At 36.3% G+C, this 25,153-nt stretch overlaps 2 protein-coding genes across 3 annotated transcripts in view; one reads left to right on the top strand and one right to left on the bottom strand.

Annotated features, from left to right (window-relative positions):
* FAR2 (fatty acyl-CoA reductase 2) overlaps positions 1 to 2,049 on the top strand; it is a 129,222-nt gene extending 127,173 nt beyond the window's left edge. For both annotated transcript variants that reach the window (XM_070410490.1, XM_070410489.1), the window contains one exon: positions 529 to 2,049. In XM_070410490.1, coding sequence (XP_070266591.1) covers positions 529 to 691 — 163 coding nt within the window. In that variant the 3' untranslated portion in view covers positions 692 to 2,049. The remainder of the gene's footprint in view (positions 1 to 528) is intronic.
* Positions 2,050 to 5,107: 3,058 nt separating this feature from the next.
* The window catches only part of ERGIC2 (ERGIC and golgi 2), a 36,445-nt gene continuing 16,399 nt past the window's right edge, over positions 5,108 to 25,153 (bottom strand). Inside the window, exons 6-14 of the mRNA XM_070410491.1 lie at positions 24,273 to 24,313; positions 22,673 to 22,771; positions 20,506 to 20,601; positions 17,725 to 17,780; positions 16,765 to 16,863; positions 10,568 to 10,665; positions 7,463 to 7,625; positions 6,370 to 6,452; positions 5,108 to 6,204 (exon numbers count right to left, since the gene is read on the bottom strand). Coding sequence (XP_070266592.1) covers positions 6,142 to 6,204; positions 6,370 to 6,452; positions 7,463 to 7,625; positions 10,568 to 10,665; positions 16,765 to 16,863; positions 17,725 to 17,780; positions 20,506 to 20,601; positions 22,673 to 22,771; positions 24,273 to 24,313 — 798 coding nt within the window. The 3' untranslated portion in view covers positions 5,108 to 6,141. The remainder of the gene's footprint in view (positions 6,205 to 6,369; positions 6,453 to 7,462; positions 7,626 to 10,567; positions 10,666 to 16,764; positions 16,864 to 17,724; positions 17,781 to 20,505; positions 20,602 to 22,672; positions 22,772 to 24,272; positions 24,314 to 25,153) is intronic.

The raw sequence follows: 25,153 nt of genomic DNA, 5'->3' as shown, positions 1-25,153 counted from the left end.
CTGATCAGACTATGTAACATGGGCATAACCACTCTTCAAGTCCTTCAGCTGCCTTAAATTTGTCATTAATCCCTTCAAGGAAAAAGACTCACAACAGTCTGGTATAATTCTGGCAGAAGCAAAGGGTTAATAGAGATAGTAAGGATGAAAAAGTAAACTGAAAACAGAGTGGAACCTTGAACAGTAAGTTGAGAACTTTAGGACTTACCCTCTAGTGAACAGGAACCAGTAGCAATTTGTGATATGGTAATATGATCAAAGTACCTTTAAGAAAGACTGTTAGCCATGTTTGCAAGATAGGTTACAGTAGAGAGAAGTATGATAAATAGAAACTAGTCAAGGTAATGTTATGGAAATCTGATTATTGAGAATGTTGTGGAAATGAAAGATAAAACTCAAAGGCTTATCAGGTCATACCTGTAAGCATTTATTTGCTTGTGATAGCCAGAGAGAAACACATTTATGTTTCTGATAATAGTTGGGTATTTGGCACTGTTTTAACTTTGACTATATATGTCCATTCCCCAGGCTCCGAAATATTCACTACCTCTTTAATACTGCCCTCTTCCTCATCGCCTGGCGCCTTCTTATGGCAAGATCTCAGATGGCTCGGAACGTCTGGTTCTTCATCGTGAGCTTCTGTTATAAGTTTCTCTCCTACTTTAGGGTGCCCAGCACGCTCAAGGTCTAAGAACAGTTGGCAGTCTTCATTTATCTGGTACCTCTCAGATACCTCTACAACAGCAAACTGTGGTCCTCAAAACTACGAAGTGGCAGACTATGCCCAACCTCATCACCTGTCAAATGTCCTGTCATGTATTTAGCCCTATTTCCTATTTCTCTATCTTTTTTTTTTTTTAATGTGAGAGAAGGAAAGTCATAGCCAAGCATATTTTAGGAAAAAATAATTTCCAGATTGCTTCCTAACACTCTATGTCCTTGAATATAAACACCAAAGTACAACCCTCTTTCCATATTTAGCGTTCTTCTCATTGAGAGGACTAACTGCAACTCAATAAACACAGAACACCCAGAAGTGGAAATATGCTCAAGAAAGGCAGTTCTAGCCTTGAGACTAGTCTGGGGTACCCAGTATAAAGGTTTAAAATCAATCTAAGTGGAAGAATGGTTTCAACATCCTCACAGATGCTGTAACCTTCCACTTTAAGCTTATTTCACTCAGGTCTCAATAGGAGTGATGAAATGGAGAGGAAGCTCCTTGGCTGGAATCATAAAAACCCAGTCTCTTGATCTTTGCATTGAGGAAAAACAAAACTTTAAACACAAATTTAAATGCTAGTCTCAGTCTTTTTCTATAAAGTGGGGAAGATTACTCTAGTGAGCACCAGATCATTAGAGTGTCTAGTGTCTCGATCATTCCAATTGCACATTGCTAATTGTACAATGTACAGCAGAAAAGGACAGACTTCATTAAGTGACTACATTTAGAGAATAGGTGTTTTGTTTAAAAATATTTTATGTATAATAAAAATGAATTACTAAAAACTATTTATTCCTAAATTTCTATATAACTATTACCCTAACTTTCATCTGATTTGAGAGATCAGTGCATACTGACTGCAGTTATCTCATGCTAAAAACATGGGTTATTATTCAAGTTTAATAATTGGGGCCCAATTAAAAATAATCACAACTACTAGATAATTACATGAACATAGAATGTTAATATGTTTATGCTTACTAGCTGTAATAATTGGTACTCAAGATGGCACATTGAAGTAACTGAGGGAAGCTTCTAGGATTACTTGAGATTTTTCTGAACCCATAAAAGGCATTTTGGGGTAACTCTTCTGAACAATATCCACCCCAATCTCATCTAAGTTCTGGGAATTACTTTCCAGGGCACGCAACCCAGCTCTGAAAAAAAACAGCTGGTGATCTTTAGCTTAAGATGTCTATACAATATTTTTGAGTTACACTGATAACTACAGATACAGTAAAAATGAAATATATATAATTCAATGAGACTGGATAAAACATAATAGTTCTAAGAATTTACTATCTTTTGATTGTTTTACTAATTCAATAAATTCCACTGATCAAGTATTCATTTTGACTTTTGATTATATGGAAATTTGAATTAAAATTGTTTTTCTTTTTCAGTATTGTGTCTTTAACCCTCCCTGAGAAAAAAATGTAATCATCCCAAGAACCTACCAGTTTAATACAAATTAACATATAAGTACATAATGCTCCACTTTTTCTGACCATTAATAGGGTAGCATTTATATGCTGCAGTGTTTTCTACCTGTCGTATTAGAGACATGACATAGTTCTCTTGTAAGCACTGAAAGCCGATAGGTATCTGTATGAAAGAAGTGATTTTAAATCAAGACTAACAATTATTTGAGTGCCTAATATATACAGTGCAATGAGGGAAAAAAACCTCCTACTTTTTGGGGGAAGGGGATGGTAAGTAGAAAGAAAAGGTATTTATATTTGAAAAGTTTTGGTAACCCCTATGTTCTGCACTCACTAAATACCCGATACAGTAATAAATACTACTGAGTTGAAGACAGTCACCACCTAAGACAATTAATATTAGAGAAAGTTAGGACAGATGGACACAGAACTCAGAAAAAACATTTCTCACAATTTTATACTAACCTAACATTATCTCCACTTATCACTTTAAAATAACTGATTTAGAATCTCAAGGTAAATAGACTGATCAAAGGGACTAACACCCAAATAATGTGTTCTCTCACAATAAAGTTAATAGTTAATGTAGGTCAGCCTAAAATTTCCAAAAACATAAATAATCTGCAAAGTTCACAGGAGTCACATGTAAATTTCCACGTGGCTATTTTTCTAGAACTGCAAATCTAATGTTCTGGAAACATAAGCAACTACCTATCCTAAAATGTAATGGTTGCTCCATATGCCCACACAGAAGTATGGAAAAATGCTCAGTGCTAGATTACTTTACATATATAAGTTAGTACTTGAATTACTAACCTCAGACATGCAAACAGAATGTATGTAATTTAGCCCTCCCCTTACACCATTAAAAAATTAAGACATCTTAGTCCTTTATGAATTAAGTTTGTATTAAAGATTGTAAATTTTGTTTGCATTCATAAATGTTTTAAAAATTCAGTGCTTTGTATCATAAAATGCATGAGAAAAGCATATTAAATTATCTGAGTTGAAAATAGAATTTTGTAATTCTGAGTTAAGCTTTTCCAAGAGGTAGTCTGAAGTGTACAAATACTGTAGCAGAGAATTAGTCACCTAAATATTTCATCTCTTCTTATAGGCCAAGATATGCAAATAATTAAAAAAAACATTTCATGTAATTCAAGATCTCAACTTCAAAATATTTAGACTGAAATATATGTGTAGATATTATGAACAGCCTAATAAAAAGGATTGAGTTAACAAAGTTAGGTCTCCTACCGAAGGCATCCCCAGGCATAAGCCGAATAGGTCACTACATACAGTGTTCAAAGCAACACTTGTTGAGATCAGAACACCTAACAAATCTTAATATACAGGTATACTTCATCATCCATCATCCAAAGGGCTGACAAGAATCTTATGTTTTGATTGCCAAAAAATCTGATCTTGCTATTCAAGGAATTTCAGCTGGAAATCTTTCTTAATTTTTAAAATGAAAATCAATAGCAAAGCAAGATTTTGCTTTGAAGAAATTCCTTTCATAGTTTTAATGGGAAAAAATAATTCCATTAACATTTCAATATGGTATTTGAAAAACATGAAAACAATTAAAAATCATATAAGTACCTAAATAATTTTTAAAATTCTTCTTAAAGTATATATGCACCCCTATGTTCATAGCAGCACAATTTACAATAGCTAAGATCAGGAAACAGCCCAAGTGCCCATCAGTAGATGAGAGGATAAAAAAGCTGTGGTACATTTATAACATGAAATACTATGCAGCAGTAAAAAGGAAGATCACTTACCCTTTGAGATGGCATGGAGGGACCTGGAAAGTATTATACTAAGCAAAATAAGCCAGTCAGAGAAATACAAATATCACAATTATGTGGAATCTAATGAACAAAATAAACTGATGAACAAATAGATCCAGGTACATAGAAGCATAGAACAGACTGCAGAACCTCAGAGGGAAGGCAGGGGAAGGTGGATGGGTGGGAAGTGATCAACCAAAAACTTACATGCATATATAGATGTATAACCCATGGTCACAGACAATAGGGTGGTGAAGGCCTGGGGCAGGGGGGGCAGGCTAGAAGGGGTTATTGGGGGGAAAAGAGAACATGTGTAATACTTTCAACAATGAAGATTTAAAAATTTTAAGAGATGGTTAACTGCTATAATCCTACAAGAAAGAAAATAATTCTAAATGGTTATTGTCTTTCCTCCCATTAAAAAACAAAACCCCTGAAATTTGATGGAATTCTCTGACAAGCAGACTCACACAACCAACAGTCTAATAAAAATAGCTAAAATTCTAATTCTCTCCAGTTAAAATTCCTTTTGAGAAATGCTCTATTAGTTTCTAGTCTTTCATTGGAAATATCTGAAGAAATAAAAAACATCTTCATTATTTGGAATTTTCTGGATTCAAATATGTTTCAAAGCCTGTTATGTCACCTGTATTAATCAGTTAACTTTGTGGCTTTTAATGATAAACTACATTTTAAACATTGATGCTTGTTATTTTCTGCAAAATACCATTCAACATAAGCTTTACTGCAAAGTTTTTTCAGTATTTCTCCTCTCCATTACGTTACTGTCCAAACTGTTTTCAAGAAACCATTTTACTTTTTAAAAAATCCATTTGAAAAACTACAATTTGTGACAGCTTGTCCTCTAAAAACCATGATTTTTAAATCTAGCTTTTTAGCCTTGGCCTTGGTACTTACCGGGAATTTTTGTTTCCCTATTTCCCTAAGTGATTTACACCATGGGGATTGGTTGAAGATTCTTCTACTAACATTAAGTATTACAAAAGGAAACTTATGTTGGCACACATATTCCAAATAAGTTTTTAATGGTACCTGAATGATATCTCCCTCTCATTTTTAATCTTTTATAGTCTGAAAATTTTAAATCAAGTCTTAAATAGTAAGAAAGACAGAACAACACAATCTAATACAGAATCAACCACATTCAGAACATTCTGAATGCAAATACCTCTTTCATCCAGTTTAATAGTTTAACGGAAATCATTTAATGATAACCTCTCAGATATGACATCTTGTTTTACTTAAATAGCTGCCTCACACTTTTATTTTATTTAAAGTTACCCTGTCGCCTACTCACCACAGCATGTATAAAATATTCTACTTTTCTTAATATTTTACAAACTGATAATTTTCATTATCAGTAGTGTATTTTTTTATTACTCACCCCCTGCTCCCACAGTATACCAACAATATGATCAGATTAGAAAATTTAGCATCTTTTAAAAACATGTGCTTTCTTTTCCCTGTATAAGTGCCCACCATCCAATTTGTGAATGATTCCAGTTACATATTATAGCACCTATGTATCTGCCCCTGTAAGAATTCTCCTTGGTCTTTGAATTCACCTGCCTTGAATAGTTAAAAAAGTCAATAGCCAGAGGTTAAAGAAAAGCAGTTACCTTCAAAAGACCAAACTATGGGATAAATGGTCTTGTCATTATGGCTTAACATTAATATGGCTATGGCATGTGAACCCATCCCTGTTTAGCTTTATTAACAAGGTGACCTGATCACAACTTTTTAAAGTTTAGACTAGTTTTCCATATTTTATTCTGACATCATATTTTAAAAACAAAAGGACGCAGACATTAGCACTATTAATGCCTTTTTCTTTAAATGTGGTTTGACCTCTTTCCTTCAGCCTCTTCAAGGTCCGATTTCAACACTGCCCATTTGCTGTGAAAATATCAGAAGGGGTCATCTTCGAAGCAATATTCCAGTTGGACTTATTCACTGATTAGCTGCATAATTTCTTCTAAGACATTTGTAACAGACACAACATATATAGGATTTCAGTTTGGGTTTTTTCTTTTTTTTCTAGGTATGATTCCTGCTTTTCATTCATGTTTTTTTTTTCTTTTGAATATATTGCACAATATTTTATTATTAAAAAAGGTTTGATGTCTCAGGCAAAAAGTTTTTCTCCTTCACCTAGGAGGTGCTAATGTGTACTATTTTCTAAAAGAGGTAAGTGGTTGTCTGTGTGGCCATCCTCAAAGGGAACCTAGGGAGAAAAAGACCAGAGAATCAGTTTTACTCATTACACTAGTTCCTCTAAACACAAGGCTTTATTGGGGACAATTTTTTTCTGGGCACCAAAAGATACTGTTTAGATTTAACAATAGTACTATGAGCTAGAGATCAGTACCATTTATACTATACCACTTACAGAATTGACGGGTTTATAGGATCCAAGTCTGAAACGACAGCAAATTATTTCAACTATAAATTTTCCAATTCCATGTAACATGCCTGTAATAAAAAAATGTTTTAATTAAATTATGCTATAATGTAATTATTTCCTAAATAATATAAAACTGAACTATAATGGTATAGATTAAGGAAAGAAAGCAGTCAGCTTTACTCCCACAGTTAAAAGTAATGACAGTTAAATTTTAAAACAAATGAATTTATTTTCAAAATCACAAGATCCAATGATTCCTGAACTTGACAAAGTAATCTTTTCAAGAGTGCTTAATACATCTTCCACCCACATAATTTTAAAAAATAAATACCAGCACCACAAATTTAAATGTATTTAAATGAAACAATGACAAAGACTTTTATAAGAAAAGCTAGTCATTTATCTAAAAAATATAATTCAAAGTATATAAACTACTCAGTCCACGTAATACTCAATATGGGTTGGGGATAAAGAAAGAACTTCTTCCTTTCTCTATTTATTGTACTTAACTCTTACAATTCTGCAAGTAATTATCTTTGAGAGAACCCCATAGTATCAGGGCAAAAAGGTCAAAATCATAAAAACACTGACTGAACTATCACATAGTTCCAAGAACCATAAGATATTATTTTACATATCATACAATTAAAAATACTTTAAAACAAATAGAAAATTTACATTCAAGTGTCTACTATTTCTAGGCATTTTCTCATCTAATTCTACAACACACTTGCAAGTTAGGAACCATTATTTCCTTTTTTATAGATGAGAAAACAATTTCAGAAAAGGTAGGCGATTTATACAAGGCTATCACTATGTAAATGGGAGAACTTGGATTCACTTCCAGGATCTGTCTAGCTCACTAAGTAATCTCCCTTAAATCACTGAATGCAGTGAGTTTAGGTATGCTTAATCCATTAATTTTGGAGATTTGGAATGAAGTCTTAAAAGAAAAAGTTCTTTAAATATCAAAACATGAAAAAGTGTGTATATTTTCTGCCCCTTTTAAATACAAACATCCTAATTTCAGTGTCAGCAACAGTTTTAGAAATTAGACAAAAAAGGAATGAATCTTAACCTGTTGTTGAAAAGATTCCTCCAATGATACCACAGAGTCTTACAAAAAACTGCCAGAATGGCATATGCTCTTCAGTAACTGTCACCATAAGAGAACTGAGATCATATTTCATAAATATCCCAGAGAATCCATGGCTGCCTGCAGCATGATTAATGACACGTTCCTAAAGGAAGGCAGAGGAAGGGGAGAGAGAGGAGGAGAAGCAAAACAGGACTTATGTCAGCTGGTTACTTACATACAGTCACTATGAAGCCCTACACCCCTACTGTGGGAGAGGGACATCCAAACCTCTGCACGAATTGCCCCACTAGTCTAGGGTCTTAAGAGACAATCAAATTGTTCTGTATTCTTTGAGTGGTTCGCTTTAGAAGCAATCTGAAGGAGAAAATTATTCTTTCTGATTTTCTCTAAAAGGTCACTTAACATACAAATTTTCTATTGAGCTCAAGAGCTTATAACTAACTATGTGGGACATTCTTCATTGACCAAATCAATGAAAACTAAATTCTTATTTTGACATATTTTTTATATTTCTTTGCTAAACACTTACAAAATAATCATTTACTTCCTGTTATTTAAATGATCAGATTTAAAAACAAACAATTTAACTCTCTGCTGTTCATTTTAAACATGAGATATAGTACAGGAAAAAAAATAGTGCATTAATTTTAAAGATATCAATATTTGGTTTAAACTGGTTCAGTGTTTAAAAATTTGTTTTCTTGAAAGAAATGAAACTAAAATTATAAACCTACCACACTGCACACTAAGAAAATATTCTATTTCATTCATTCTGTTTACACTTCAAAATCAAGTTTGCAAACTTTCTAAAACATTTCTATTATAGCTCAAAACAACTATACTATCACAGTGCTTTGTTATGACTTTTATTGTCAGGCCCTACCTATTTTGACTCAGCTACAATTGAACTGCAAGCTTTAGAATACAAATAACAAGGTAAGTTAAAACAATTTTATTTGGACATTATAAAACCCGTCCCCCTATTAACACAATAGAGCCTTATAAAGCCATTGTTCAAGTTTCCAATAAAGTGACTTCATCTTAAAGCCCTGATAAGTTCAGCCATGCCAAAATATACTCTCACCACCTCTATGGATGAAAGATATTTCAGGGATCAATCAGACTATCCATGGAACAAAAGACTAATAATGATCCCCTTTGGGTTGCAGGACCAATGAAGGCCAGTCCTCCCAATTTCTGTCCCCCTCATCTTCCACTTTACCAACTCCAGGTACTCCTTTTGTGTTTTTTGTTTCTTAAGTGAAACACAACTGTTTTAGTCACCTTATTGGCACAAACATACTCTGCAATGGTCAAATGCTCTGGGATTCTATTTTTTATTTTATTTAATTCTTTAAAATAGAGGCCTGGTGCACAAAATTTCATACACTGGAGTGTGTGTGTGTGTGTGTGTGTGTGTCCGTCCCTCTGGCTGGCCTGTGCCCGCTCGCAGTCCAAGACTCCTTGGGGAATATCTGCCTGCCAGCTTAAGTGGGCCTAAGCTGGTAGGCGGACATCCCTTTTGCAGTCCAGGACACCTCACTCCTTACCGCCCACCTGCAGCAGAGGTGGGAGAGGCTCCTGCCACCGCCCTGCGCTCGCCAGCCATGAGCCCAGCTTCTGGCTGAGCGGCACTCCCCCTATGGGAACGCACTGACCAGTGGGGGCAGCTCCTGCACTGAGCATCTGACCCCTGGTGGTCAGTGCATGTCATAGCGACCAGTCATTCTGCCATTTGGTTGATTTGCATATTAGGGTTTTATTATATAGGATATATCATGAAGATAATTTCGTATTGGTATACAGTTATATATTTTCTCTCTTTTTTTAAAGTTGCATGTTCCTCAATTATGGATGTACCACTTAAGTTTCTAGTATTCTATAAATAACACAAAGAATACCCTCATACACACATCACTGTGATATTTTCTCTATTTTTATCCTTGTATTCAACTCCTAGAACTGGGATTACTGAGTCATTGTATAGATACTGCCAGATTCCCTTCCTTAGAGACTATGCTGTTTTGCATTGCCATAGCAATGATGTGTGCCTGTTTTCCCCAAAGCTTGGCCACTATGTAGACCGATATCAGGTGGTGCCAATCTTAGTGAGAAATGGTATCTCCCTACCCATACAGAAATGCAGAAAAGCACAATATATACTTGTGTGCACTTTACCTAGTTACACACACACACAGAGTTATTATACCAGTACATACTTGATTCCCCTGCTGAGTCATGTGAAAAGTTTTAAACACATGACACTTCACCCCTAAAATATTTAGTATTTAATCTAAGAATAAGGAAAATTCTATAAGCATTAAGGACAAAGTCATCACAAAGTATAAGACTATTAAAAGAAAACTCCATCTTAAGCAAATTTTTAAGTACTTAAATTTGCCTTAGAATTCTTCTGAATACTACTATTTGAATATTTACCATTCTTAAACACAGTAAGAAAACATGACCCCAGAATAGATGAGAAATATTAAACTGTCCAGTTCCAGCACTCTGATCCTCACTGTCATATTTATTTATAAGGCCAATGCACCCTAAGTTTGCAGAACACTTGTCCTCTTAAGTAGACAAAGCACAAGTCAGGAAGACAAACCCTCAAAATCTGTTATCTGAGCCACAATAAGCATGCATGACCAAGGTTAGATACATTAATTAAAAAAGAAGTAACACAGCAATCAGAGAATCTGCCAGCAAATAAGAAAACTGTTTATACCAATACATGAGAAAACATTACAAAATTAAGATATTAAGACTAAAATAATTAATGCCATCAATTTAATAACTTTGAGTTAATTGAATACAAAACCTTCCAGATTAAAAAATATATATATACTACTTCTTTTCTTTCACTAGAACATATTAACACCCATTTCTCTACTTCTTTTCTTTCGCTAGAACATATTAAGACCCATTTCTGGTATTTTATTGTCTTAAAATATTAATGCATTTCAATTTTTCAACAAATTTAAATGGGGGAGGGCACCAACTGAAAGTACAACCTTATTATGTAGCAGGAGGAATATAAAATGCTAAAAAAAAACATTTTATTAATTGGATTTAACTTACCCTTTCTGTCACAGAAAACTGATGGGTGTCTGCTGAAATTTTGTATGTATGCAGTTTTGTTGGCACAACTGTAATAAAATATTGGAACATCTGGTTGTCTAGAATAAAAACAAATTATGTTTTCCATCAATCCAGTAGCAACAAAACTACTCCCAAACATATCCTCCTTCTATTAAATACACTAATAGAAATGTAATGCTTGTGACTAAACGTCTAACAAAAAGTAATTTTAAAAGACTAAATGAAATCAATATAATATTTGATAAAATAATTTCTCAGTAAGCATATTTCAAATAGTCACAAACGTATCTTTTATAAGATATTTAAAAGGATGAACTAGTCACTTAGATATCTTTGTAATCATTACCATCCTTATATCAAATATGGAAAATAAAAGTAGCATTCCTTTACAGTACAAAAACTAGTAAGAGAAAAGTTACAATACTCTAACCATCACAGGACATATTTTCAGTTTCTACTAATATCTTAAAATATGTAAGTAAACCAACACTGAATTAGCCACCCTTTGGTTAAATGTAAGGAAATTGATACCACAGCAGAAACTAACTAAAGGAACTATTCAAGGATGGCTTGGGTTATTGTGTAATCAAAAGGATCATATTCATAGTCACTAGAAGCCCAGTGCACGAATTTGTGCACGGGTGGGGTCCCTCAGCCTGGCTGGCAATCGGGGCAGCGGGAGGTTGAGCCACGGGAGGTTGGCTGTGGGAGCACAATGACCACCAGGGGGCAGCTCCTGCGTTAAGCATCTGCGCCCTGGTGGTCAGTGTGCGTCATAGTGACCAGTCGTTCGGTTGTTCAGGCTTTTACATATAAAGATTAGGCATGTCTAGGTTTAGTACAAGTCATAAATACCATTATATTACTAATTTTTAATACTAAACAATTAACAGTTTACATAGTACAAAACATTAATTCTCTAGGTCTATCCTATATAATAAAAGCGTAATATGCTAATTAGACCAGACAGCCGAACAACCTTCCGGACGAAGCCGGGGCTGCGAGGGAAGCCCAGGTCCTGGGTCCTGGGTCCCTGCCAGCGACCAGAGGGAAGGCAGCCCGGGTACTGGGTGCCTGCTGGAGGGAAGCTCGGGTCCCAGGTGCCAGAGGGAAGCTGGTGCCGGCAACCAAGGGAAGGAAGGCCTACTCTTGCACGAGTTTCGTGCATTGGGCCTCTAGTATTTTATGAAATTCATGGATTAGTTTTGCCTATTCTAGAATTTCATATAAATGGAAGTATACAGTATATACTTTTGTGTGTCTAGTTGTTTTCTTTGCTCAGCATAAATGAATTTTTATTTCTACCAATCCAATGTCTGTCTCCTATCTCAGTCTAATTCTGAATAGGAGAGGGAAGGGTTTTGAATTGGGGAAGGAAGGGTGAAACTGTAGATATGAGGCAGAGAGGTATGTATAATGGTTTCTTCACACACTAGCATTAAAAAAGTTTCTAACATAATAAATCAAAGCTTGTTTCAATATCATCACTTTATTTCTCTTACTACTTGTACCACACTAACTTTAAAAAATAAAGTTTTTTACCAGTTCTCCCATTATTAATTTCAACATAATATCCTAAATATTATCATAGACAATATTAGGGTGAAAGGGTGTCAACTTTGTCTACCACCAGTACATAGCATATCAATTGTGGATGGTCTTCAGTTTCATCCTTTAGCTTGTTCTTTGATGTAAGGTGAGTTGCTCATTCTGTGCTTAGATTTAGGTGTTTTACAAATAAACTTTATCACAGTGATGGCGAACCTTTTGAGCTCGGCATGTCAGCATTTTGAAAAACCCTAACTTAACTCTGGTGCTGTGTCACATATAGAAATGTTTTGATATTTGCAACCATAGTAAAACAAAGATTTATATTTTTGATATTTATTTTATATATTTAAATGCCATTTAACAAAGAAAAATCAACCAAAAAAATGAGTTCATAGGTTCGCCATCACTGCTCTATCATGTCATAGAGAGAGCAAGCTGAAAGTGATAGGAGAAAAGGTGTTTAGGCTTTAAGTATTTATGACAAAAGTTGAAACTGAGAGTGGTGAGGCAATAACAATGATCTCACTCACATATGGGTGAGATAATTAGACTTGTGGGTAAAAATGAAGGACAAAGGGAAACTCTCCACAAGCTGGAGTGAAGTTTCCATGCAATAAATAACAAATCATGGTCAAAAAAACATGACAGGAAAAACTAGAATCCTTTTAACCTGTGGCCAGACAACTACTGAAAATCTATTTGTCTAATGTTAATTCAAGAAAGGGCTACAAGTTTGTTAAATAACTTAATTGCCAATCTGGGGGGTGGGAGGCAGGTGGAGTGCAGTTGAATGAAATGTTGCTGCAAGCTACAAATTGTTCCAAAGGTTTTAGATATGTTCAAATCTGCAGTTTTAAAGGTGTATCTGTTAAGTAATCCCCTCAAAATTTCTGGAGAACATTAAGGAGAAGGTGGTTACCTGAATACAGTAGATTTCTAATGCTAACTTTTTATCCTTTTTGAAAAGAGGCCCAAGAGCATTTTATAACATAACTCTAAATACCTACTAGTCTTTTAAATTTAGGAACAAGTAAACATGAAAAAAGCCTTTTGAAAACTAATATTTATATTTAGAAACACTTCTGTACAGAAATTAATAGTTCATTTTAGCATCATGAAACATAGTATTAGCCAACTTGTTTTCAAATGAACATTTCTAAAGTAATATTTAATGCATTTTGGTATACAATGAACATATACTTAGATTAAAAATTAGATTATAAGAGTTTATAATTTCTACTCAGACATTTCTAAATTCAGTACACTCAAGTGTCCTTAAGTGAAAACATTCTCATACAAACACTAAATACTCTGAAGGTAAGTCAGTATTTTAAGTAAAACAACTTTAATGTACCTGATCATAACACTACTAGAGGCCCCGTGCACAAAAATTTGTGCACTCGGGGGGGAAGGGGGGGTCCCTCAGCCCAGCCTGTGCCCTCTCGCAGTCTGGGACCCCTTGGGAGATAATGACCTGCTGGCTTAGGCCTGCTCCTGGGTGGCAGGGGGCAGGCCCAATCCCTAGGTGCAGCCCCTGGTCGGGCTCAGAGCAGGGCCGATTGGGGAGTTGGGACGCCGCCCCCTGTCATGCACACAGCAGGGCGGATTGGGAGGTTGTGATGCCACCCTCAGTCACGCTCAGGGTAGGGCTGATTGGGGGGTTGGGGTACCGCCCCCTATCACACTCAAGGCAGGGTCAATGGGGAGGTTGCGGCACCACCCCGTGATGCACAGAGCAGGGCCAATCAGGGGGTTGGGGCGCTGCCCCCTGTCACTCACAGAGCAGGGCGCATCAGGGGGTTGGGGAGCTCCCCCCTCTCATGCACAGAGCAGGGCCCATCAGGGGGTTGGGGAGCTCCCCCATCACGCACAGAGTAGGGCCGATAGGGGAGTTAGGGCACCGCCCCCTGTCACACACAGAGCAGGGCGGATCAGGGGGTTGGGGCGCCGCCACTGTCACACTCAGGGCAGGGCCGATGGGGAGGTTATGGCTGTACCCCGTCACAGACAGAGCAGGGCCCGTGGAGGGGGGAGGGGGGCATTGGGGCGCCACCCCCTGTCACACACAGAGCAGGGCCGATCAGGGGGTTGGGATGCCACACCCTGTCACACACAGAGCCGCAGGGCGATCAGGGGGTTTGGGCGCTGCACCCTGTCATGCTGATCTGGTGCCAGGAGACCTCTTGGCTCCGCTGATCCCAGTGCTGGGAGGTATATTACCCTTTTACTACATAGGATAGAGGCCTGGGGGCCGGCTGGTTTGCCCTGAAGGGTGTCCTGGATCAGGGTGGGGGTCCCCACTGGGGTGCCTGGCCAGCCTGGATGAGGGGATGATGGCTGTTTGCAACTGGTCACACACCCTTCAGGGTGGGGGTCCCCACTGGGGTGCCTGGCCAGTCTGGGTGAGGGGCTGAGGGCTGCTTTCAGGCTGGCGGTTTTGACTGAAGCTCCCAACCGCTCCTTTTTTTCTTTTCTTCTGGGCCAGCTTTAGCTCTGGCTCTAGCTCTGAGGCTTCAGCTGCTGGTTTCTATAATCGAAACAATGTATAACTTCAGCTCTGAGATCCCAGCTGGCTATATTTGTTACAAAGTTTCAAACTGCCAGCTCAGAGGCCTGCAAGTCAGGCGGAGAACGTTGGAGTCTGCAGTCACTGGAGCAAGCAAGCCTCATGTTCGCTTCCAGCTGCCTGGCTGCAGGCCGCCATCTTGGCTGACAGTTAATTTGCATAAGGATATGCTGATTAGCCAATGGGAAGGGTAGCGGTCGTACGCTAATTACCATGTTTCTCTTTTATTAGTGTAGATACTAGAGGCCCAGTGCATGAAATTCGTGCACGGGGGGAGGGGGGCCCCCTCAGCCCAGACTGCATCCTCTCCAATCCGGGACATCCCTCTCACAATCTGGGACCGTTGTCTCCTAACTGCTCACCTGCCTGCATGCCTGATTGCCCTAACTGCCCCCCCACCCCCCACCGCTGGCCTGGTCGCCCCTTACTTCCCCCCTCTGCTGGCCTGGTCACCCCTAACTGCCCACTGATGCTGGCCCGATCGCCCCTCACTGCCCCACATGCCAGCCTGGTCGCCCCCAACTGCCCCTCTGCTGAACTGGTCGCCCCCAACTGCCCTCCTGCTGGCCTGGTCGCCCCACGCGGCCTGCTGTTGTTTCGGTCATGACGGCCCCTGGCTTTTTATATATTAGGATACTAAAAGAGTAAGATACTGAAAACAATATTAATAAAGCTCTTTTAATTAAAAAATGAAATCCTTAATTGCAGTTTTGTAAAGATTTGAATCCCCGCTAGTATAGGCAGCTTTAGATGTCCTTAAAAGGTCCTAAAAGTGCGACATGTCATACAATATGACTATTTAAGAAGAGGAAAGGGAACCAAAACCATCAGGAAGCTCAAGAGATTACTTGTTACAAAAGTTAAAAACATAATAATAAGCCACCCATATCTAAATAAACTTAAATTTTAAGTGGACTAGAAGGTTAAAACAGAAACAAAAGGTATCTGTGCTATAATGTACAACAAGCATGTCAAACTTGCGGCCCATATGCGGCCTAGCCTATATAATGGTATGTAAGAAATGTTTTAATAAAAATTTCGTAACTTAATTTTTACAAGATCCTGTTATACTATTAATAATGAACTATGTTTGCTAATAATTACTATAAACATGTTGCATTCATTTCCCTTACGCGCCTTACGTACAGGCACACCATTTCTCTCCACTAAAACTAGCAGCAAATATTTTAGCAGCCGATTGCCACGTCATTAGTCTTGGACTAACTTGTTTGGTGTGCGCAACAGGAAATATTTCGCTTTCAGAGAGCAAGAAAAATAGGCTTATTTGCATTACACTTATTAATTTGTGCAGTTATTCAGTGATTGGTAAATTAATGTTCAAGAAAAAATATTTTTATTAAAACGGCCTATTATTTTATGTTAACGATTACTCATTCATTTCAGCCCTTTGTATTCAGCATGTCTCTACTGAAATAAACCTACGTTTCTATGAAAATTGAAGCATTTGTTTTTTTGCAACCCACATAAACTTAAATCTTGTTTATTTGGCCCATATTAGCTTTTCAATTTGACATGCTTGATGTACAACTTCTATCTGTGTTGATAATCAAACCATTCTAGAATAACTGTAGGTTTCTGATGCCTGCAAAATTCTGCAGAGAGGTTTCCATAGTGGTAAATATGCATTTTAGAACTATGAACCTATACCAAAAAGAAAATTCTTCTTAGAATGTTGAAACTTCCTTTTGTTCTCATTCTTTTTTTAGTGACTATAGGAAAACAGTTATGCCCTATTAACACATTAATCTTTCATACATTTAGAGAGTTTTTAAGTTCTACTCCTCCAGCCTACATTAAATTCTAATTTTTTACTCTGTTCTTTGGTTCATTTTTTTAACATTTTAAATATTATCCACTGGTAGGACAAAGTCTTTCCACACACATCTCCACTTAAAGTTTATTAACCACTTAAACTACTTAAAGATTTATATGCTTATCTGTTACAAGGGGGTTAAGAGGATTATCAAAAATGTATTAATATTAAAGATATAAAAAATTGCCTACATGCAAATTCCAACAATAAGTATTAAGTACTTACAATCTATAGCAATTTTTTCCGTTCCATCTAAAGGATTAATAATTCCTGGAACAAGCTCTCCAAAAGACAAATGATCTATTCTGTGAGAAAAGTTGTATGCTGAGGCAAAAAATAAAACCAATTAAGTGGAGAATTATTATTATTCAAAACACATATTATAGATGGCTTCACATTTTTATCTACTTTCAGATGAAAACATCTAAAATCTGCAGGTGTAATAAAATAGTATTTAAAACTATATTAACTTTGAGAAAAACGCATATACATATCTGGGAATTAAATGCATAAAGGTAAAGTAAATTCTGATAAAATGCTATATCTCAAATTTCATGATTATATATAAATCAATGTCTGAGAAATAATATTACATATAAGCCTGATAACCCCAAAAATAAGTCTTTCCTTGTCCAATCACCACCTAGTAATAGGATTATGTTGTTGAAACCACTAGGATGATGTCCATGAATCCAAATAATTAACTGGTCAGGTATATTTTTAATACCCTGCTATATAGGACCAAACAGATTTTATGGACTTTATTACTTTTGTTCTCTAAAGCAGACTTTGAAAACTAAGTTTTATGACAATCATTACAAGGAACTAACTTGAATACTGTATATGTCCATATTTAGATATTAAAATAAACTTGAAATATGTTTCCTTCATTATCTATAGAAATTAGCAGAAATGTGCACAAAGTAATATAAAGCACACTAGGCTGTCCTCCCTAACCTGGGCAACTTCTGAGCCATGACTAAACAGAAGATAGGAGCTTAAAGACAGGAGAATATGGATTAGAGTCGGTAAATTTAATCATTTATTTTCTCCTATAAATATGTTTTCAAAACAGTCCACTTTTAAAGCCCTATCTTGCACCCGCACTAAAATAAACAAATAATCAAACAAAACACTTTTCTTTCAAGGACCTCTTCATGGAAAAATATTTCAGAAACTGCTTACAGTCATGGTTGACAAGTGCTGCCAAATGTGCATGACCTCGGGGATGTGGAATTGCCCTGAAAGGAGGAAAAAAGATTAAAGAAACTAAAATAATTAGCTAAATATATAACTAAATTAAAATCTGAAGAGGGATCTTATCTTTTCTAAGTTATATAATTTTCTTAACATTGGCCTATGATTTGTTAGTCTACTCATCTCAACAATTTAATAAACTGAGGGTTGGCAAACTTTTTCTGTAAAGATTCAGATAGTAAATATTTTAAGCTTTGTGGACCAAGATACAAAATTGAAGATATTATATAGTTAGGTACATAAATAAACTTTCAACTTCAAATGAGCATGGCTAACATTTTACAGTAAAACTTTATTTTTGGATACTGAAATTTGAATTTTATATGTTTTTCATGTGCTATGATATATTACTCCATGTAAATTTCCGTGAAGGAAAGGTTATTGAAATCAGAGGGCACTGGGGGGAGGCATTTTCAGTTGTCACAGTCACTGGGGAGAAGCTCTATTGGCATTTAGTGGACAGAGGCCAAGGAAGCAAGGCATCCTGCAAGGCAATGACAGTCTCACACAAAATAAAATTGTCCCACATCATGCAAAACTGTCCCACATCTTGCATGACACTCTAAAAGGCATTTACATAGGTGAAAAACCTATGTATAATGACCTGAGTCTAGAACTTAACTCTATTTATCTAAAAAAAGTACTTTGTTGTAGTTTCAATATACACTAAATTTTCCAGGAAAGAGATGTAATGTTATTTTTGTTTTGTTCATAGCATTACAAAAGTTGTTCACTATTTCAGAGTATCAGTTCAACAATAGAAATACCATTCATGATATTTGAGTGGCCAACACATCTGTTTGTCTGCATTTGCAGCTGTTGTAATGAGACATATAAGTGGCAAACATCTGCCTACTTCACTGCCTTATCTAATGTAGTCATGCTCAACAATCTGCATATTGAAATAGTTCTCTTTTATAATACAGTTGAAAATGATACTGTGCCTGAGAGGTAATGTGAGATCTTACCAAAAAAAAAAAAAAAAAAATCAATATTGAATTTGACAAACCTATTATCAAAAAAATTAGGAGTGGTTTATAGGATACTTCAGAGATGATAAGGATAAGATGCAAACCAGATGCTTTTCAATTTGGTCTCTCTTATTGCTGGAATAAGTTTTCACATGAAGAGATACGTGAAACTAGGAACAAAGACTATAATTATGGATGCTCATACAGTATTTGTTAACAGAGTTTTGCCCTTTCACAACTGCTCTAGAGTAGGATACTGTTTGTTAGGTTTGAAGTAGGATATTGTTTGTTTCCAAAAATATAATAAAACCTTCTATATTTCTCTGAGCCAACTAGTATTTGCCTGTATGACACCAAGAAATTCTAAGATTCCCAGCTATAGGTTGGGAATGAAGAGAGTGAGTGGTGACAACAGTAATAAAACAACAAAAAAATAGCCTGGCCCGTGTGGCTCAGTAGTTGAGTGTCAACCTGTGAACCAGGAGGTCACAGTTCAATTGCAGGTCAGGGCACATGCCTGGGTTGCCCTCGGTCCCCAGTAGGGGGCGTGCAGGGGGCAGCTAATCAATGATTCTCTTTCATCATAGATATTTCTATCTCTCTTCTCCCTTACTCTATGAAATCAATACATATTTTAAAAAAGAATGTTAAAAAGAATTGGACAACAAAGACAAAGAAATGTTTGATCTGCTCACTATAAATACTGAAATAATTTTGCACAAAATTCTCATGCTGTCTCTAAATATATATACAATCTTCAGCTACTCTCTTTCCTGCTTTGTAACCTTTCCCTGAGCATAGATGCCTTTCTCTCCTTTATATATAAAACTGCTAATCATCCACTAGTTTGGACAGTTATGGTTATCCTCAATAAAGCCTCTGCTGACAAGCAAAGTAGGTCAGGTACCTTGTTATATAGTTTCTTATCAATCATACTTCTCCTTTTTAGGTTCAATGCATCTATAATTATATAGTTATTAGTTCAATTAACTGTTTAAAGTTTGGATTCTCTCAGTCAGTACCAAAAGGATAAAAACTCCCTTTTTTCATTGTTTTATTCTTAGTATCTAACATGTTACTTTGCATATAATAATTACTCAAAAAATGTCTTTTACAATGAAGAATTGTTCAGTTCTGCAACTCAAGATAAAGAGAGGAAGGAAGAGAGAGAGGATCAGAGAATCCATTCAGAAATTTACCAACTATTCATTGCATAACAGTTTCTATGCAGGGTGCTGCTTATGAAGGCTGATGAGCTAATATTTTTCCTTAACTGTTATCTAATTTAACTTTTTCCCAGACACTACTAATTTCTAACTATATCAAAATACCTGTCTCAAATTAGTTAGGATTTACATTTTGGTGATAATCACCAAACAGAAAAACAACAACACCATCCAACAAAATGAGCAAATTAATGAAATGTCTACATAAGAACTTCCAGGCTACTAAAACTTAGGTAAGTAGGTTTTAATTCATATTGTACCTACAGCTCATTTACTTTAAAATATAAAATATGACATGACTGTTTAACTTTATTTTGAAGTAGTATTAAAGTTAGTAGTCTTCTCTATCCTGAAATTAAAGCCCGGACAAATCTCAAGTCATCAAATACAGATACAAAACATTTTAAGCTGTCTTTTAGTAGTTAATCATATATTGTTATTTTAGCAAAGAATTTATTTTTAACAAACTGACAATTTGTCTAAAGTATTTTCAGTAGGTGAAAAGAACATACTTGCCCACAGTTATGTGAAAATTCCCCGCTACTTTATTGACATATAGATGACCATGAATTCTGCAAGCATCAGGAGGCTGTGATAAATCATCTTCCCTATTATAACAAGACATGCTAGGATTACTTACAGCACATACAATATTATCACCAATACTGATCTGTAAGGATCAATTTTCAGGTAATGTTCTAAATGTCAAAAGTGGAAAAGCAGTTTTTTGAAGTCTGTACATTTATAAAAAAGCATATAGCTATGAAATAGAAGAAAATTACATAATTATTATTTACATATTACACTTACACAAATCTAAAATTCCATGGTTCTTCAAATCTAACCAAAGGAGTAAGTCCCATGATAGAAGAAAGATTAAAAGTAAAGAATCAGCCCAACAAAGACATACTTTCTTCATCTGTTTTTGTTACTTAAGAGCAGGGGTCCTCAAACTTTTTAAACAGGGGGCCAGTTCACTGTCCCTCAGACCGTTGGAGGGCCGGATTATAGTTTAAAAAAAAAACTATGAACAAATTCCTATGCATACTGCACATATCTTATTTTGAAGTAAAAAAACAAAACGGGAACAAATACAATATTTGTATTTGCATGTGGCCCGCGGGCCGTAGTTTGAGGACCCCTGCTTAAGAGGATAGGGGAGGAAGGGACTGTAAATGAGGTAAGGGAAAGGCATGCCATCTAAGTTCAAATAGACAATGACATTTTCTAAGCAAATGTAAAACCTCTTCAATAGTTTTAGATTTAAATGATCATTTCATGATTATAACATTTTCAACTATCAGTTATTCTAATCTATAAAAAAAGTAAGTAAAATAAAAACACAAAATCCCTAATCAAAATTCATACATCCTCATAATAGGAAATACAATTAATTTGTTCTTAAAACATAACAATTTTATATAGAGGTATACCACACACACATAAAAGAGAAAAATTAAACTAAAATACAGTGAACACTTAAATAACGCAAGTGTTAGGAGTACTGAAATTCACATATAACTTTTGATTCCACCAAAACTTAATACAGTTGTCCCTTAGTTATCTGTAGGGCATTGGTTCTAGGACTCGAGGGTACCAAAATTCGGGAATGCTAAAATCCCCTGTATAAAATGGCATAGCATACTGTTGGCCCTCCACACCTATGCAGTCCCAACCACGGATGGAAAACAGTACAGGTAAGTTATTGAAATAAATTTGTATGTAAGTGGACCTGAGCAGTTCAAACCAATGTAGTTCAAGGATCAACTATATTTGTGATAATCCTGATCAGTATCACAGACTATAACTTTAAGAGTAAAAGGACACCTTAATCATACAGAATGATTACATTTTCTCTGAGAAATATGAGATCCAGAGAACTAAATCAATACTAAAATGATGTCAAAGTAAGTACATTAATAAATAGTTGCACATTTAAAATATACACCTCACCTTAGTGGGAGTGAGTTTAACTATTAAAAGCATCAACAAAATGAAGACAACCCACTGAATGGAAGAACATATTCACCAATACATCTGATAAAGGCTTAATATCCAAAATTTATAAGGAACTTATAAAACTCAACAACAACAACAAAAAAACACAATCCAATTGAGAAATGGGCAAAGAACCTGAATAGACACTTCTCCAAAGAGGACAGACATACAGATGACCAATAGACATATGAAAGGATGCTCAATGTCACTAATCATCAGGGAGATGCAAATTAACTACAATGAGGTACCGCCTCACACCTGTCAGAATGGCTATCATCAATAAATCAACTAACAAGTGTTGGTGAGGATGTAGAGAAAAGGAAACCCTAGTGTACTGTTGGTGGGAATGCAAATTGGTGCAGGTACTGTGGAAAGCAGAAAGGAGTTACCTCAAAAAATTAAAAATGAAACTGCCTATGACCTAGCAATTCCACTTCTGGGAATATATCTGAAAAAACCCCAAAACATTAATTCAAAAGAATATATGCACCCCTACATAATGCAGCATTATTTACAATAGCCAACATTTGGAAGCAGCCCAAATGCCCATCAGTAGATGAGTGGATAAAAAAGCTGTGTTACATCTACCCAATTACTCAGCGGTAAAAAACAAAATAAAATAAAAAAGAAATCTGACCTTTTGCAACATCCTAGGGTGGACCTGGAGAGTATACAACTCACCTTGATGGAAGGGGAATTGGACTTTTAATAGCACTTTTAAATAGCACATCTTGAAGTGAATGTTCTTCTTGCAGTCTACTCTGAATCAGCTGCAGCATCCTAAATATAACACAAACAATAGCTTATAAATACAGTAAGGTACACAAAGGAAGCCAACCCTTTTTAAATAATCATAATAATTAGATGACTTAGCTAAGCCATACATTTATTATTATAAGACTTTATTCTAATATAAAGTACCAAGTTTTCTTTGATCATTTTCCTTGAAAGCAGGAAGAGTGAGGTAGGGTGGCTATAGGTCTAATAACTGGGCTCCACAATAAAACTGTCTGATTTCATCAATAATGGACATGCAGTCTCAGTCACCAATAAGTAGCTTTTGCTCATCTGAATATCTAAATTCATGCATGCATGCAATTATAAAATTCTTACTTTTTGTCAGGCATTAAATAAATTGTTATAAATATAAAAGAAATTAGACAAATAAGAGGCCACACAATAGATCTGATATACTTAAAGTGGGAGTATAAAGCCAGAACACAAGTATCAATTTCTCATCTCAACCCAGGCCACCGTGCCATTTAATATCACCTGGTATTTCCTTTTCTGAAGAAATCTGAACTTTATTCTATTCCAAGACCATTCAAAGGAAAGTATTATATTCTCCCTGTACCTTTTACAAAGAATATCAACATATAAGGCAGTGGATTATAAAAAACAAAGTTACATTCGAGAACCGATGAGCAGATTTTCTTTTTAAATGTATCTAGCCACCAAGAATAAATTGGTTGCTTAAAGATTTTTTGAACAAAATTTGTATGTTCACACTAACTTATGAAATTATTCCAAACAACAAAACCAAAAATAAAAGTTTTCCTCTAATATTTCTACCTTTGGGCCATATTATCTCCTACCATTTTCAGCAATAACTTTGTATCTTCAAAGTTATTTTACCTTCTTTAATTTTCACTGAGCACTGTTTCAATATTAGAATCTTGCAAGCAACCTATCCATCAATAATGATACGATTAGGTATAGTTTATTCATAAAACGGACTACTATATGTACTTAAATAGGAAGTTGTACAAAATACCACTGATGAAAAAAAGCAAGTTATTGAACAGACATGAAATGATCCCATTTGAATAACATATATATGCAAACATATAGAACATTATCTATGAAGAGAAAATTTCTAGAAGGCTACACAAGAAGTCTGGTTAGTATCGCTAGTCATTAGTACTAGGTTTATGGAATGCTGAGGAGGCTTTTACTTTTACTTTATATCCTTTCTGTCCAAAGTGAATGTTAAACAATGATCAAATATCGCTTTTAAAAATTTTTAAATAGTTAATGAAACCTAAAGTATATTATGATCCAAAGTACATTAGAAATAGGATTAACATGACTTTCTTGAGTAAGAAAAAATTTCTGGTAAAATTTTTGAAAGTGTAAAGATTACATTATATACTATATTCTGCTAATATTTCATCCAGAGAAATGCCTAGACAAACAGGCCAATCTATGAAGTCACAATAAACAAAACAGACAAAATGGGATCTAGATTTCTTTGGACCACAATACTTTGTTTACTTATTACCTCTGCCACTCTTTTTGCTGTGGAGAAAGATCAAACATTACCTAAAATAAAGAAAAACATAATCACCAACATTGTCAATTTCTCTTGGCTTTTATATAATAACTAGAGGCCCGGTGCACAAAAATTTGTGCACTCAGTTGGGGGGGGGGGGTGTCCCTCAGCCCGGCCTGTGCCCTCTCGCAGTCTGGGACACCTCAGGGGATGACCACCTGCTGGCTTAGGCCCACTCCCCGGGAAATTGGGACTAAGATGGCAATCAGACATCCCTCTGGCAGCCCAGCAGCCCTCGGGGGATGTCCACTTGTCAGCGGGGAGCAGACCTAAGCTGCAGTCAGACATCCTTAGCGCTGCTGAGGCAAGAGAGGCTCCCACCACCACCGCTGTACTGGCAGCCATCAGCCTGGCTTGTGGTTGAACAGAGCTCCCCATGTGAGAGCGCCCTGACCACTAGAGGGCAGCTCCTGCATTGAGCGTCTGCCCCCTGGTGGTCAGTGTGTGTCATAGTGACCAGTCATTCCCAGTCTTCCTGCTGTTAGGGTCAGTTTGCATATTACCCTTTTACTATACAGGACAGAGGCCTGGTGCATGGGTGGGGGCCGGCTGGTTTGCCCTGAATGGTGTCCCGGATCAGGGTGGGGGTCCCGCTTGGGTGTCTGGCCAGCCTGGATGAGGGGATGATGGCTGTTTGCAGCTGATCACACCCTCTTCAGGGTTATGGTCCCCACTGGGGTGCCTGGCCAGCCTGGATGAGGGGCTGAGGGCCGTTTTCAGGCTGGTGGGTGACTGAAGCTCCCAACCTCTCCTTTTTTTCTTTTTTTTTTTATTCTGGGATTTATTTACCTTCTATGGCTATCACTGGAACTGAGAGCCGGCTTTAGCTC

Source organism: Myotis yumanensis, unplaced genomic scaffold, assembly GCF_028538775.1.
Source record: "Myotis yumanensis isolate MYYU_CA2020_CCGP unplaced genomic scaffold, mMyoYum1.0.hap1 SCAF_3, whole genome shotgun sequence".
In the NCBI taxonomy this organism is placed as follows: domain Eukaryota; kingdom Metazoa; phylum Chordata; class Mammalia; order Chiroptera; family Vespertilionidae; genus Myotis; species Myotis yumanensis.
This window is presented reverse-complemented; position numbering and strand designations above follow the sequence as displayed.